This window comes from Monodon monoceros, unplaced genomic scaffold, assembly GCF_005190385.1.
Source record: "Monodon monoceros isolate NGI ecotype Baffin Bay Population unplaced genomic scaffold, NGI_Narwhal_1 Super_Scaffold_1, whole genome shotgun sequence".
NCBI classification, from domain to species: Eukaryota; Metazoa; Chordata; class Mammalia; order Artiodactyla; family Monodontidae; genus Monodon; species Monodon monoceros.
Genome location: NW_021703765.1, coordinates 70,640,976 through 70,654,141, shown reverse-complemented (window position 1 = coordinate 70,654,141; position 13,166 = coordinate 70,640,976). Strand labels below are relative to the sequence as shown.

At 43.7% G+C, this 13,166-nt stretch overlaps 1 protein-coding gene across 2 annotated transcripts in view; it reads left to right on the top strand.

Moving 5' to 3' along the window:
- RNF10 (ring finger protein 10) overlaps positions 1-12,923 on the top strand; it is a 31,859-nt gene extending 18,936 nt beyond the window's left edge. The window contains exons 7-17 of one of the 2 annotated variants that reach the window (XM_029225587.1): positions 609-769; positions 2,070-2,195; positions 2,509-2,785; positions 3,000-3,133; positions 4,138-4,255; positions 4,494-4,595; positions 5,604-5,759; positions 8,531-8,631; positions 11,021-11,078; positions 11,176-11,334; positions 11,935-12,223. In XM_029225587.1, coding sequence (XP_029081420.1) covers positions 609-769; positions 2,070-2,195; positions 2,509-2,785; positions 3,000-3,133; positions 4,138-4,255; positions 4,494-4,595; positions 5,604-5,759; positions 8,531-8,631; positions 11,021-11,078; positions 11,176-11,334; positions 11,935-12,011 — 1,469 coding nt within the window. In that variant the 3' untranslated portion in view covers positions 12,012-12,223. Of the gene's footprint in view, positions 1-608; positions 770-2,069; positions 2,196-2,508; positions 2,786-2,999; positions 3,134-4,137; positions 4,256-4,493; positions 4,596-5,603; positions 5,760-8,530; positions 8,632-11,020; positions 11,079-11,175; positions 11,335-11,934 lie in introns of both variants that reach the window. The other variant, XM_029225595.1, reaches the window with a different exon arrangement.
- The last annotated feature ends 243 nt before the right edge of the window (positions 12,924-13,166 follow it).

The following is a 13,166-nucleotide window of genomic DNA, read 5'->3' as shown; positions in this document are numbered from 1 at the left end:
CAGCAGTGAAAGTGTGGAGTCCTAATCACTGGACCGCCAGGGAGTTCTGAGAGCATTAATTTTTTGACTACATCTTTGGTTTTCTTAGGATAGCTTTCTTGTGTTATGGGGTCAGAGTTACAAACCTTATATTAAGGTCATTGCTAAAATTTTTTAAGGAAAACATGCTAAATCAGTCCGTTTTCACTTTAGGAAAAAAGCTGTGTATGAAAGTTCCTATTTAGTCACACAGCCGTGAGCTTTTTTTTTTTTTGGCTGCATTGGGTCTTTGTTGCTGCGCACGGGCTTTCTCTAGTTGCAGCGAGTGGGGGCTACTCTTCGTTGCGGTGCGCGGGCTTCTCATTGTGGTGGCTTCTCATTGCAGAGCACGGGCTCTAGGCTCGCAGGCTTCAGTAGTTGCAGCACTCGAGCTCAGTAGTTGTGGCACAGGGGCCCTAGAGTGTGCAGGCTTCAATAGTTGTGGCGCAAGGGCTTAGTTGCTCTGTGGCATGTGGGATCTTCCTGGAGCAGGGATAGAACCCGTGTCCCCTGCATTGGCAGGTGGATTCTTAACCACTGCGCCACCAGGGAAGTCCCGCATTTCTGTCATCTTGTTGGCTTTCTTGTAGATGAACAGCACAGCCAGTACTCCAAATTGCTGCTGGCCTCGAAGGAGCAGGTGCTGCACCGGGTGGTTCAGGAAGAGAAAGCAGCACTAGAGCAGCAGCTGGCAGAGGAGAAGCACACTCCCGAGTCCTGCTTTATTGAGGCAGCTATCCAGGAGCTCAAGGTGAGATGATGCACTGGAAATGGGATGGGATGGTGGGGATTAGTTACTTCAGCCCCACATTTAAGATTACAAGCGGGGAATGGCTAAAAAAGTAGGTTTGCTCTGGGCTTTGGTGATAGGAGGGGAAGGGGTTGACCTAGGGATTTTTAAACTGCTCTCTGGAGCTGAAAGGAACAAGTCAAGGTGATCTTATAACTGAGACCCTTGAGTTTCTAGATTAGCTGTGTTCTTAATTAAGCAAGGTGGGTTTTTTTGTTCTTTAGGAAAACATTTGGATTTATTTTTGGAGATGTTTTATTTGAGGGACATTGTGGAGAAATTACTATGGCCTCTCCAGCGGGCTCTAGCAATGCTTGCTGAGGATTTTGGAGCAGCAAGAATTATCCAAATATAGAATCCCTTATGTCCTGTTTCCTCTACAATAGAGATTCTTAAACTTGAACAAGCATCAGAATCACTGGTTGTTGTGTTCCACCCTGAGAGACTGATTCAGTAGGTCTAGGCTCAGTAAGCTTAATAACTTGCATTATCACAAGTTCCAGGGTGGTTCTGATGCTGCTCATCCCCAGATCACATTTTGAGAATCACTGATTTGTATTAGAACAATGAAAGCCCCCATGAAAGGGGCTGTGTTATTTTTATCTCACTTAAGCTCCATAACCTGGTGTGATAGAACAAGTATCCCCTTTCATGGATGAGGAGATGATACTTTACTTGAGGACATAAAGAGGTGAAGCTGGTATTTGAATTTCTATCTGTCTGACTCATAAGTCCTCTTTGGGCAGCGTTCTGTGTATTTATTGGGCTGGCCAAAAAGTTCGTTTGGGTTTTTGTAATGTCTTACGAAAAACCCGAACGAACTTTTTGGCCAACCCAATATTTCTCAGTTTCTTTCTGTAGTGCGGAGCATTTGTTCAAATGCATTTCAGGGAGAAGAAAAGCTGCCTAGAAGTAGAGCTATCCGGGTTGAGGTGGGGGTTGCCCAGACTGTTTGTCTCCTGCACTGGGGTCTCTCAAAGCTTCGCTCGTAAAAACTACAAGACTAGTTCTGTGTCCTGGGATTTCTGTTCAGGAAGCTTTTTTGTAGTGTTGTCGTTATCTTTGTCAGAGATGCTAAGCAGAGTACCATCCCATTTGAGTACTAGGTGTTTTTGCTTCCTGCTTCCCTTAAAGATTGAGAATTTTAAGTACTTAGACTCTTCCTTTTTGCCTTTTAACTTTTGCTCCTGTTGAGAAAGGCCATTGTAAGATTTGGCCCTTCAAACTAAGTATGTTTCTGGTTTTCTCTCTGGTGCTCTAGACTCGGGAAGAGGCTCTGTCAGGATTGGCTGAAAGCAGCGGGGAGGTCGCTGGTGTCGTGGCTGCTCTGGAACAACTGGTGCTGATGGCTCCCTTGGCGAAGGAGTCCGTTTTTCAACCCAGGAAGGTTAGTGTCCCAGTTACAGACTAAATGGCTGCCATTCCTCAGGTGCTGCTCTTCAGCTGTTAGGCCCTGTTGTGAGGTCTGAACTTTTTTGGGGTAAGAGGGAGCTATGAGTATTTCCTATGTGCTTTTTAATTAATTAATTTATTTATTTATTTATTTTAAAATTTTTCCGATGTGCTTTTTCTATGTGTGTTCTTTCCCCAGTGATGTTAAATCAGTGAACGTGACAGCTAAGGTAAACCTTAAGAGAGCTTGGTTCCTGTGCCTGCCTTTGCCACATGTTCTTTCTGTGACCTACAGTTTGTCCCAACAGGGCATGCTGGAGTATCTGTCTGCTTTTGATGAAGAGACCACAGAAGTTTGTTCTCTTGGCTCTCCTCCTCGTCCTCTTGCTCTCCCTCTGGTAGAGGAAGAGGAAGCAGTTTCTGAACCAGAGCCTGAGGGGTTGTCAGAGGCCTGTGAGGACTTGGAGTTAGCAGAAGACAATCTTGGAGAGGGGACCATTTGTACCGAGTCCAGCCAGCAGGAACCCGTCACCAAGCCAAGCATCACACACCTGAGCAGCTCTCCTTGTTACTACTTTTACCAAGGTGAGTGTCCCTGAGGAGGAGGGCTGGGTTGCTGCTTCATGATTCAGAGACGTGATCTGGCTCTCTGAGCAGAGGGAGGTATTGCCGCTAGCTCCTGGGCAGATGGGGTCTGTTGTGCCTTTCAGCTTGGGGAGGGAGAGTCGGGCCTGGGATAAGGAGGGCCTGACTTGAGGACTGGCCAAGAGTATTGTGTGATAGAGCCACTTGTCTTCAGCGGAGGATGGGCAGCACATGTTCCTGCACCCCGTGAATGTGCGCTGCCTCGTGCGGGAGTATGGCAGCCTGGAACAGAGCCCTGAGAAGATCTCAGCCACGGTGGTGGAGATCGCTGGGTATTCCATGTCTGAGGTAAGGGCCTGCGTTGCAAGGTGGAGGGGCAGGAAGCGGCATTAACCTAGTCTCTTTGTGGTGGGCCTAGCTGAACCAAGTTCACAGAATTTCAAGGCCTTTAGTCTTGAAAGGTTTTAAGTCTTTTTGTTAGTGATGGTGCCTGTGAATTTTTAAAAAGTTAAATGACCCTCCCCCACTGTGCCGGGGTTCTGTTAGGTCACTCACCACTGCTCCCTGTATCACAGGTTCATTTATTGTGGTTTGGGAATAGAGGTGTCTCCTACTTTCAGAGATGATTTTTTTTTTGTTTCTCCTTATTGCTTGGGAGAAAATGGCAAGAAAACAAAGTCCTTGGAGGCTTTAAGGTAGCTTACTCAAGCTCGTTATGAATTTTTGGTTTAGCAGCTACCTATGAATTAGTGTCTGATAATTTACATATGTGAATATTTGCTTTTTGAGAGTTACAGTTGTATTGATCACAAATTTGTTAAAAGCCTTAAATTTAGAGATTTTTTAAGTACTGTGAACTTTCCATCAAACATGCAGAAAAAGAATTAAAAGAAAATTAAATTAATAACCTTCATTTTTTATTATTTTAGGCCAAACTTTGCTCAGTAGGGAAACCTGCTTTATCTGCCTTCCCAGTTATCATTAATTCAGTCAGTGGTTCCCAGATTTTTTTCCCAGTAAATAACTCTTACCTTCCTTATTCTCCCCTGGTTGTTGTGGACCCCCAGAAAAACTGAAACAGCTGATCAGCTTTAGATCATTCATTACCAGCCTCAATTCATTCATTTGCAGCACAAACCAAAAAACTGCTTTTGGTTGCTTATTCTACCTTACGGTAGGTTAATTGACAATTTCTGTTCAGCTTTTCAAAAGCTGATAACTTGAGCACTAACTCTTTGAGCCCCATTGCCATCTGAGAGGGTGTGGTGTACTGCCTGATATCTGGCGTGGGAACCTCTGCTCTTAGAGTTAGGCCTGGTCTTAGTTGAGCATCGGTCCCTTTTCCCTTGTAGGATGTGCGACAGCGTCATAGATACCTCTCTCACTTGCCTCTCACCTGCGAGTTCAGCATCTGTGAACTGGCTCTGCAGCCTCCTCTGGTTTCTAAGGAAACCCTAGAGATATTCTCAGGTGAGAACGCCCCCTACTTTGCTTCCCTTTTTAGTGGAGTTTAGGGATTTTTGTGACTAGAAACCCACAAGAGGAAGTAAGGAGCTTTTGTCATGAGTCTCAGAACCTCCTGATACGCTCCATCCGTTCATCCAATCCAGCTGGGCCCACTCGTGTGCCCTTAGCTACTAGCCAAGTGGGAGGAGTTAATGGCCAGGTTGTCCTGCATCTGCCTCCTCACAACCTCACCAACCCGCAGATGATATTGAGAAGAGGAAGCGGCAGCGCCAGAAGAAGGCCCGGGAGGAACGTCGCCGAGAGCGCCGGATTGAGATGGAGGAGAACAAGAAGCAGGGCAAGTGTAAGTTCAAGAACTCTAATCTCAATGATGAGCACAACTGTGCCTCATTGTACAGAGATCCCGTGCCTGGGCCCAGGGGCCAGACTGTTTAGGTCGTATGTCAGGTCTGCCACTTGCTTTCTTCAGCTCTTAAATGTGAGTTGTGAGAGTACCTCCTTACTTGTAGGCTTACATGAAAATTAACGAGTTGATGTTGGTCAAAGTGCATAGCACATAGTAAGTTCATCCTTGGCATAGTGGGTGAAAAAACCCTGGGTGGGCGGGGGAAGGGAATTGGAGATCTGCTGCATGTTGGGGATAACTGGCCCTGTGCTCTCTGGATACATTGTTGGCCTCACCTTTGACTCTGGAGACATCTATACATAGCAAGTCTACCAGGAGAGTCTGAAATAGTAGAGACCTATTGACAAACTAGGAAATACGTGCAGGAAGTTAAGATTTGAGCTCCTTAATACCAGTAAGTAGAATCTTTTGATCTGGTTCTTAAACATAAGCTTCGCTGAACCAAGGATTGTGTGACATGAGGGTCTAGTTAACCTCCTGAAAACAAGGAATTGAGTCCTTGGCTAGGGAAAGGACTTAACTACTTTGACTCCATGTGATACGGTAAACATAAATTTTACTTCTTCAACTGGGATAAGTGTATGGCTGGCATACCAGTGTTGTGTAGCTGTTTAAAGCACAAGTCCTGAATAGTTGAGAAAAGTGATGTTTCAGGAACAAAGGCTTTTTTGTTTTAATTTTTTATTATGGAAATATTCAAACACAAGTATACAGAATATTATAATTAACCCCCAGGTTTATCACCTAGCTTCAACCAAGAAGAGTTAGAGCAAGGCTTTTATACTAAAACAAAGACATAAAGTGACAGTTACTATAAATTTGGGTTTTAAAGCTCTGTCTCCATCATTCAGACCCCTGGGGGATTCATATTGACTGTCCACAACTGTTGGAAAAGATTTGAGGGATTCTGTATGTGGGCCTACCATTCTCGTCTTTGCTTTGCAGACCCAGAAGTCCACATTCCCTTAGAGAATCTACAGCAGTTTCCTGCCTTCAATTCCTATACCTGCTCCTCTGATTCTGCTTTGGGTCCCACCAGCACCGAGGGCCATGGGGCTCTCTCCCTTTCTTCTCTTAGCAGAAGTCCAGGTTCCCAAGCAGGTAAATAGAGTTGGGATTTAAAGAATCAAGTTGACCACCAGCCACAGACCTTAAGCAAAGCCCTAGTGTCTGAATTTACAACTGTGATCTCGGCATGGTGGGGGTCTTTATGGGACTAACCTTACTTGGGTAGTTAATAGATTCCTGAGATCCATCAAATTGCTACCATTTGATTCACTTTTCCATTGGCTGTACCGACTTAGCTTCTAAAAACCTCAGGCAGCTCATATAGCAGGATGGTTAAACCTAGATTCTTCTCTACAACCCAGCTGTTTTATTTCTAGTTTCTACCTTAAAGATACTCCCCCTGTTTGTGGGAACATCTTTATTTATGTCATCTTATTTATGATAGGGAGAGAAAACAGCCTAAAGTATACTGGTAGGGAAATGGCTAAATTACAGCATTTTTACTATGAAATTCTTTACACCTACTGAAAAAGGAAATAGCTCTCTTCCTGAACTAATGGATAGACCTTTAAGATAAAAGGAAGTTGTAGAACAAGACAAAACATGACACCATTTTTGGGTTAAAAAAGCCACACAAAGCATTTCAATATGGGTTTATATGTCTAAATGTATAGAAAAATACTGGGATGATTGTGTTCCAGACTGGTAACAGTGTTCCACTCTAGGGAGTGAGGTCAGGATTGAGAGGCCTTCAGCCTTTTTTTTTTTTTTTTTTTTTTTTAGCATCTTTATTGGAGTATAATTGCTTTACAATGGTGTGTTAGTCTCTGCTGTATCACAAAGTGAATCAGCCATATGCATACGTATATCCCCATATCCCCTCCCTCTTGCATCTCCCTCCCACCCTCCCTATCTCACCCCTCTAGTTGGTCACAAAGCACCGAGCTGATCTCCCTGTGCTATGCAGCTGCTTCCCACTAGCTGTTTTTTTGTTTTTTTAAATTTATTTATTATTTTTGGCTGTGTTGGGTCTTCGTTTCTGTGCAAGGGCTTTCTCTAGTTGCGGCGAGCGGGGGCCACTCTTCATCGCGGTGTGCGGGTCTCTCACTATCGCGGCCTCTCGTTGTGGAGCACAGGCTCCAGACGCGCAGGCTCAGTAGTTGTGGCTCACGGGCCTGGTTGCTCTGCGGCATGTGGGATCTTCCCAGACCAGGGTTCGAACCCGTGTCCCCTGCATTGGCAGGCAGATTCTCAACCACTGCGCCACCAGGGAAGCCCCCCACTAGCTGTTTTACATTTGGTAGTGTATATGTGTCCATGCCACTCGCTCACTTTGTCCCAGCTTACCCTTCCCCCTCCCCCTATCCTCAAGTCCATTCTCTACATCTGCGTCTTTATTTCACTCCTGCCCCTAGGTTCATCAGAACCATTTTATTATTTAGATTCCATATGTATGTGTTAGCATGCGGTATTTGTTTTTCTGACTGACTTCACTCTGTATGACAGACTCTAGGTCCATCCACCTCACTACAAATAACTCAATTTCGTTTCTTTTTATGGCTGAGTAATATTGCATTGTATATATGTGCCACATCTTTATCATTCATCTGTCGATGGATACTTAGGTTGCTTCCATGTCCTGGCTATTGTAAATAGTGCTGCAGTGAACATTGTGGTACATGACTCTCTTTGAATTATGGTTTTCTCAGGGTATAGGCCTTTAGCCTTTTAAAAATGTTTTTCCTTATATATAGAATGTGTTAATGTGTCATGAAATTAAACAGAAGGAGTTACTATAATTTCAGAGAGCTGTCTTTTCTGATCTTCATCCTCCTGGCAGATAGTTTTTGATACTTAAAATTTATTTTTGTCAGGCATTTTCAATGAAAAGTCCAAGATCAGAATATTTAAAACTCTTGGTGACCCTTGTGATCATATGCCCATCACTTGGCAGATTTAGGAGCCTGAGACCAAGGCAGGGACTTGGTTAGTGGCAAGGACTGGGACTAGAATCTGGGTCTTGAGGGCTGCACAACACTTATGCTCTTCATAATGAGAAGAGAGCTACTAAAGGAACTACTAAAGCTACTAAAGGAACATGGCAAAACGTTGACTACATCATCTGTGATAAAAAGATTGCGTTTTCACATACTAGCTTTTCTGAAGTTATTTGGGCTTTAATGTATTCAGGCAAGAGCAGTTGGATGGTCCTAGGAATAAAAGTACCACAGAGCCCTGGCTGACTATGGCAGGGCCTGCTGCTGGGAGAGTGAATAGGCCTCTCCCTCCCAGCAGTGATCAGGGCAGTGGGTAGACTGATCTGTGGGAAATGTTGAACCCTAGGTCAGAAAGGATGGAAAAGACTAATTTCCCTAGGGAGTATCAGGGAAAAGCTTGCATCTTGCTGGATTTTGCTGCTGTATGTGTTTTGGATTCTAACTGAATATTCCCAGGTCATAGACTTCTTTTGGCGGGAACATAAAGGCTGACGTGATTACATTTTATATCTTGGAGCTTTTTCATCCATATAAAACCATTCTCTGACAGTCCGATACCTAGGCCTTGAGAACTGGCTGATGTGGAGAGGATTTTTCTTACCGTGGGAATAGATTTTGCTATGCCTTCTAGTGTTATTGTAACCATGAAACTTTTCTCTCTCTATGCTGATCACTCATGTGAACAATAGGCCATGTTCTTGGTTTTATAAGCATATGGCAGAGTTGAAAGTGGATCACAGTTAGCTTTCTGAGGCAGGGTGGGTAATTATCCAGACCCGATTCTGGGTTTGTTTCTTCTCTCTTATTAACAGGACACTAACTCTTTGGAACTTGACTTGTATAATCAGGTCTCTGGTTCCCTTTCAGACTTCCTGCTGACCCCTCTGTCACCCACGGCCAGTCAGGGCAGTTCTTCATTCTGCGTTGGGAGTCTGGAAGAAGACTCTCCCTTCCCTTCCTTTGCCCAGGTAAACCCGTTGCTTGTGAAGCAGCCCAAGGGTATTTAACATGAACTCTGATGCTTGTTCTTTCTGGAAATCCCTCTGTTGGAGATGGGGAGACTTACAGGCTAATGTTGCACTGACTCTAATAACCATGGAAGGCTTTTTAAAGACAGAAGATCATGGAGTTAGTCTCAGATATTACCATAGACTTACCAAGGAAAGTAGCTAAGAGTAGTTGAGGAAGAATCAGGAGTTTTAATTATTTAACACGTCAATACATACTTTTATACTGAGCACTGTTCTAGGGGCTGGAGATATGTCAGTCAATTTTAACTGGTCCCTGGTTCTAGGACCTCTGATTCAGTGGTATCTGTTACATATAATAAACCATTCTTCTTCACTTTGGGAAAGGGAAAGTTGTCTTGATTATCCTGTAAGTAGCCAAATCAGCTTTCTTGAGGAGTTGGGTTGGAGGCAACACTAGGCTAGTGAGATTTGATGTCAGATCAGTATTAATCTTTAAAACAAGCAAAACACTCAGCATTCCTGTATTCAGATAACTGAGGAAGATGGACAGACAGCTTGACAAGCAGCCTTGTAGGAGGTTAGTGTTCACTTCTTTGGGGCTAGTTTGGAATCGTTAGCTTAACAGTTCTTTAGAGCAGTTAGTTGATCTGGGTATTTCTCACGGACAGATGGCAGTCTGCGCTGAGGAGTAAGCAGGAATTGAACTTTGGTGAGGAGAGTCTTTGAAGTCAAGGAGGATGAAATAATTGAGAGCAATCCTGAGAGTGAACTGCTAGGTTTCAGAGGTTATAAGCAAGTGGCTCCTAGGAGTTAGGTCAATGCCTAAGTTGTTTTTTTAGCTAGGTTTTACTGCCACTGCTTTTTTCAACTTTATAGTTTGAAAAACTTCAAACTTAAAGAGTTGAAAGAATAGTATAATGAACATTCATACCCTTCACCCAGATTTACCAGTTGTTACTATTTTGCTATATTTGCTTGCTTTTCTCTCTCTCTCTTTTTTTTTTTGCTATGTTGAAAGTAAGTTACAGACCTCATGAATGACACTTGACAACTAAATACTTGGGACATACATGCCCCCAAAATGACATTCTCCTGTATAACTACAATTACCATTATCACATCAAAGACAGCTGATTTAATACTATCTAAGATGGCACATATCTTTATTTTCCCATTTGTTTCAGTGTCCTGTATTGTTTTCAGTCAGATTTAATCAAAGGCTATTCATTGCATTTAGGTTTTCAAGTCTCTTTAGTGTCCTTTGATCCATAACGGTTCCTCTGGCTTCTGTTTTTTTTGTTTTTTACCTGTGACATGGATATTTTTGAAGCATCCAGACCAGTTGTTCTATAGATTATCCTATAGTTGAGATTTTTCTGATTGTTTCTTCATGAGTGGACTCAGGTTAAACATTTAAACATTTTTGTCAAGATTAAAATATAGGTGATATATTTTAATGACCTTGGAAGAGTAAGATGATTCAGATGTCGTACTATTGGACCCCAGACTCCCAGGGACCAAGGGAGCAGATCATCAAAGTGTGGTACATGATGAAGTTTATCATTGAAATCAACACCTGCCAGTTGAACTCACCTTTCACAGCATGCAAGCCCCACTTTGGTAAACATTTAGGACAGGCATTCCTACTTGTATCTTCTTGGGGTTGTCTTGGTAAAATTCACCCTGCTTTGAGTGGCATGGTATGTGTGGCAGCTGGGATGCATAGTGGCCCTCAGCACTTACAAAGCTGGTCTTGGCCAAGTGGGATGAAAAATTTCCTCACTCGGGCAAGAGGAATTGTTCTGATTTTACTGTACTTGCAGGAATATGGTTTATGGCTGGATCTAAAAGTTAATAGTTAAGGAACTATTGGAAAAGCAAAGACCACAAGGTAACGAGGGCTGTGGGAGCAGTTTTGAGATAAAGTTAAATTGATTTTTGTGGCCTTAAGTAACTGAGGTTTGATAGCCAGGTGGTTTGTTTTAAAATTGGAAGGTCCTGTACACTCCTTATTCTAAGAGGTTGATGTTTTCAGGAGTCTCCAGAAGAGTAGGAAAATTTGTCAGAAGCAGGCAATGACACAGAGTCAGGATTCCCAACTTCAGAATCTGAGTATGAATCTCTTGTGCCTTCTTTGCAGTATGCTTTACCTGTTTCCTAAGGAACAACTGGTTTCCCACCTTGTGAGTTTCATTGCCAGTTCCATTGGTCAGGATATAGAGGACATGACCAAAACAGTGTTAAGGAGAGAAGTATCTAGAAAATCTTTTTCCCAGAGGGGTAGTTGGTTCTTTGTCTCCCGTACCAGTCGGTGTCAAGGTAGGAGTCTGGAGAAGAAATGGCGTCAGTTACTTAAATTCTTTCCTCCCCTTTCCCACTTTGGCAGATGCTGAGAATTGGAAAAGCAAAAGCAGATGTGTGGCCCAAAACTGCTCCAAAGAAAGGTGAGAACAGCCCTCTGGTAAAGGGGAAATTTGGCCCCTTTCAGAAGGTAGAAGGCTCTAGTGTTGTTTCTACAATTTTAACACTGGTGTTTTTTAGGTGAAAACAGCTTAGGTCCTCCTGCCCCTGTGGACAGCGATGGGGAGAGTGATAACTCAGACCGTGTTCCTGTGCCCAGTTTCCAGAATTCCTTCAGCCAAGCTATTGAAGCAGCCTTCATGAAACTGGACACGCCAGCTACTTCAGATCCCCTCTCTGGTAAAGGCACAGAAGTGGGGTGCTCAGCTCAGGGCTGTCATTCCCTCCTGGATCCAGTGGCAGACATCACTAATCAGTTGCATTTTTCCCTCTGAGCCTCAGGGCTCACGTTCTAGTGTCAACTAACATTCCATTTGGTACGTTAGCACCTTTTTGCACCCCAGATTAGTTCTTTTGAGGCCTTGGTGTGAAATTCTGAGGACTTTTTTTTTTTTTTAACCTTCTAAGACACAGTGGTGGAGGGTGGCTAATAGATGGAGAAGGTCAGGCTTGAAGCACACCCCCGCTCTGTGGTGTTCATGAACTAGATAAGAACAACACTGGCATTTATGCGTGCTTCCTGTGTGCCTGGCGTTGTGCTAATTTTATTCTCCCAATGCCATATTAAATGGGTATAACTCACATTACAGATGAGGAGCTGGGCTGGGGACGTAAGTGATGTACCTGAAGACAAACACCAGAGTGTGCAAGGACTGGTATTTGAATCCAGGTCTAATTCCAGAGTCTGCACTCCTAGCTGCCTGCGACTATCATTAATGAAAACTGGCCAGGGGCAAGGCGATGGCATTCTAAGCTAAGCTGTTTCTGTTTTCTGTTTAGAAGAGAAAGGAGGAAAGAAAAGAAAAAAACAGAAACAGAAGCTCCTGTTCAGCACCTCAGTCGTCCACACCAAGTGACACTACTGGCCTGGCTACCTTCTCCATCTGGTTTTCTTTTTTCTGCGCTTTTGTTTTGCTGCTGTAATTTTTAAGTATTTCAGTTTGAACAGATTAGCTCTGGGGGGAGGGGGTTTCCACAATGTGAGGGGGAACCAAGAAAATTTTAAATACAGTGTATTTTCCAGCTTCCTGTCTTCACACCAAAATAAAGTATTGACACTCACAAGAGATCTCTTCCTGCCATGGTTTTTAGTTTGTTGCCAGGTTAGTCTTTTTGACCCATGTTTTTCTCAACCCGAACTAAGTTTGAGTCCCTTGGAGCAGCCCAAACCAGTGTTAGTGTTACAGCATTGCTCTGCTGTGACATCTTGTGTCAGGGCACCATGCTTTCAGCACACCTAATAGTTGAATCTTTTCTGTCTGTTCAGTTCTCCTCTTGTTATCTTTAAGAAACAGAGGGATGGGAATAATATGGATTTAGGACACCCAGCTTAAATTGCAGTTTTTCTTCTGACAAATAACCATGCTGTGGTGTCAGACCCAGGTTGCACTGGCGTGTGTGATGGAGGGTTTTGCCTCTTGAACGTGGCTTCTGTTTGGCAAGGAAAGCTGTAACTGTCATTGACGAAGGAAGCCTGGGGACTTGGCAACCTTTGGATCAAGCTTGTTTCAAGTGACAGTGGCCTGAGTTGTAGGAACAGAGGAGCCTGGCACACCCGGAGGAAGAGCAGGACAGGTTTAAAAGCGGTGGGCTTGCCCACTGCCTCCCTGTTGCCTAGAGCAGTCTTATGCCTTGGTTTCAGCTGAAGTTGACTGATGTGAACTATTTTGCTGCTTAGTAAAGTAACCTTTGGGTGTAATAGACGATGAAGGCCAATAGTTGGAATAAATCACCTGCATAAGCGTTGTGAGCATTCTGGTTTCTTTAAGATGATTTCAGGTCAGCTTTTTTTATTTTTTTTTAGTATTTATCTATTTGGTTGCACTGGGTCTTAGTTGTGGCTGGCGGGCTCCTTAGTTGTGGCATGTGAACTCTTAGTTGTAGCATGCATGTGGGATCTAGTTCCCTGACCAGGGATCGAACCTGGGCCCTCTGCATTGGGAGCACTGAGGCTTACCCCTTGCACCACCAGGGAAGTCGCTAGACATATACTTTTTTTTTTTTTTTTTTTT